This window comes from Pygoscelis adeliae, unplaced genomic scaffold (genome assembly GCF_000699105.1).
Source record: "Pygoscelis adeliae isolate BGI_AS28 unplaced genomic scaffold, ASM69910v1 Scaffold202, whole genome shotgun sequence".
Classification (NCBI taxonomy): domain Eukaryota; kingdom Metazoa; phylum Chordata; class Aves; order Sphenisciformes; family Spheniscidae; genus Pygoscelis; species Pygoscelis adeliae.
This window is the reverse complement of record NW_008824544.1, coordinates 28123-30934: the sequence shown is the minus strand read 5'-3', so window position 1 is coordinate 30934 and position 2812 is coordinate 28123. Positions and strand designations below refer to the sequence as shown.

The 2812-nt window shown below is 42.4% G+C and overlaps 1 protein-coding gene across 1 annotated transcript in view; it reads right to left on the bottom strand.

The window, feature by feature from the left end:
• Positions 1-218: 218 nt before the first annotated feature.
• Positions 219-2812, bottom strand: part of ATP5C1 (ATP synthase, H+ transporting, mitochondrial F1 complex, gamma polypeptide 1) — a 7343-nt gene continuing 4749 nt past the window's right edge. Inside the window, 2 exon segments of the mRNA XM_009321741.1 lie at positions 219-319; positions 1463-1618. Of these exon segments, the coding sequence (XP_009320016.1) occupies positions 219-319; positions 1463-1618 (257 nt within the window).

Sequence of the window (2812 nt, the reverse complement as noted above, 5' to 3'; positions counted from 1 at the left end):
CCAGCTTTTTAAGTTTATCTGGCTGAAAAAGACTGCCAAACTTCACACTTGTTAGTAGAACTGCACAAGCTGAAAAACTTGGGAGTCATGCCATGGATTGTCTTCCCTTCGGTTTTGGGACCCCCATGCCCTAACCTTCCCCGTTAACCTGACTGAAGCAGGACGTACAAGCATTACGTGACTTTGCAACAACTCCTAGTTCACATTTATGCAGGTACTCACAGAGCAGCAGCACCAGAGATGATCTCAATAAGCTCCTTGGTAATGACGGCTTGACGGGTACGGTTGAACGTCAAGGTCAATTTGTCAATCATCTCAGCTAGAAAAAAATTAAGATTGGAATTTAAACATATAATAACTACTCAAATACAGATAAAGAGAAGCTGTATGAACAGAATTCCAAATAGTCTTGGTAAATCCATGCAAACAAGAGGCTTACTGCATTTTTCTGGTTTTTCCCCTACGGGTAACACCGCTAGTAGACAATCTAGAAACTTGGTAATTTGACTTGAGGCCTCAGAGTTAAACATTTGAAGAACAGCTGACAGACTAGCAAATACCATGGTATGACATCATGTATATTAACATAACACAAGCATGCATTATTTGCTTTTAAATTAGATTTCACTGTCAATTAACTACATTGGTATTTCCTTCAAGTTATTGCTGTCCTGGCAAAGGGAGCCAGAGTTTTTTGACATTTTTTTCCTTCATTTTTTTTTTTTTTTTTTTTTTTTAAACGCAGACAGTATCATCTCTTTCTCTTAAGATAAGGCAGTCAGCAGAGAGCCATACTTACAGTTCCAGGTAGCCCAATTGCACATCACATCAGCTTCGCTCAGTCACCAGTATCCTTTATGCAACATTACTTTCTTAGGACTGAAGTCTTATCACCATGCCATGTTAAAAGCTATTAGCTGTCTCCCAAAAATACCAACTGCATACTCCCTGCACTGCACTCAATTTGGACACCTTCCAAGAATACTTGCATATTCTCAACTTGTTGCATGACAGGTGGTAAAGTATTTCATCATTGTTTCAGTTCCCCCACCTTTAAATTGGTGTAGTACTAATTAGTTTGGGCTCACAAGTAGGTAGAGGTTTATAAAAATTCTGGAAATCCTCAGACCAGCCACGTGAGAAGAGCATAAAGAATTTTTGGCCATTACAAGATTAGTATTATTTCATATTCTTATTAAAGAATCTGTTATTTCACTTCCAGTTACCTAGTCTTGTTTCTCATATACTTGACAGCAATCCCTCTTTCCAAAGACTAAATAAGGTTCACATGTTCAGAAAAGAATCCCATTTGAACTGGCTCAAAAAAACCAGACTCAAAATGGTATTAGGAGAGAAACCAGCTCATTTCTTATAATTTTGGAAACAAAGAATTACACAAAGGGAGGTCGGTACTTTCATGCTAAACTACAGAAGTCCCGGGAAGCCGACAGTGTAGACTTACAAGCATTTTTGCTAGCGTTGTCCATAGCGGTCATCCTAGCACTCTGCTCGCTGGTGGTGGATTCTTTCAGGGAGTAGTACAGAATATTTGCTAGTGTAAATTCCTGGTAGTTTCTCAGCACATCAGCATCAATATCATCATAGATACTCAGACTTTCTGTAAAATATGAAAAAGCGGACTTGGAGAAATCCAAGACACACTACTTCTAGCAAAACAAGACAATGCCATGCGAAAGACTACTAGGCTAGCCTGTTTCTCTACTTAAGGCAACGCAGAGGGGTTTTCTCTATGTACTATGTGTACTTTCGTAACAAAATTTTAAGTAGCACACAGATTAAGTATTTTATGTGTTTTCATTCAATATAATAGCAGGAAAGTCAGATTCTGACAAAGGCCAAATACATTATTGGTGTATTAGGTTTAATCTTCCCATACAATGTTGCAGAAACATTCTGGGGTGTTTTTACTGAGTAGTGCAAAGTCACTCAATGCCCAGGCCGTTCGGTGCTGAGAACACTCAAACTGAGAGAGTTCTGCATATGCACAACTCTTGCTTGAGAAAGAATCTCAAACCAAAATTGGTATGACCTTTCTTTTTAACCTCCCTGCCCCACAGCACCTTGATAGGTCAGCCTTGGACTGCCAAAATAAAACAATCTGGTAAACTTATGACACATAGAATCATAGAATCATTAAGGTTGGAAAAGACCTCTACGATCATCGAGTCCAACCGTCAACCCAACACCACCATGCCCACTAAACCATGTCCCTAAGCGCCTCATCTACACATCTTTTAAATACCTCCAGGGATGGTGCCTCCACCACTTCCCTGGGCAGCCTGGTCCAATCTTTAACCACTCTTTCAGTAAAGAAATTTTTCCTCACATCCAATCTAAACCTCCCCTGGCGCAACTTGAGGCCATTTCCTCTCATCCTATCGCTTGTTACTTGGGAGAAGAGACCGACACCCACCTCGCTACAGCCTCCTTTCAGGTAGTTGTAGAGAGCGATGAGGTCTCCCCTCAGCCTCCTTTTCTCCAGGCTAAACAACCCCAGCTCCCTCAGCCGCTCCTCATCAGACTTGTTCTCCAGACCCTTCACCAGCTTCGTTGCCCTTCTCTGGACACGCTCCAGCACCTCGACGTCCTTCTTGTAGTGAGGGGCCCAAAACTGAACACAGTATTCGAGGTGCGGCCTCACCAGTGCCGAGTACAGGGGCACGATCCCTTCCCTACTCCTGCTGGCCACACTATTTCTGATACAGGCCAGGATGCCATTGGCCTTCTTGGCCGCCTGGGCACACTGCCGGCTCATGTTCAGCCGGCTGTCGACCAACACCCCCAGGTCCTT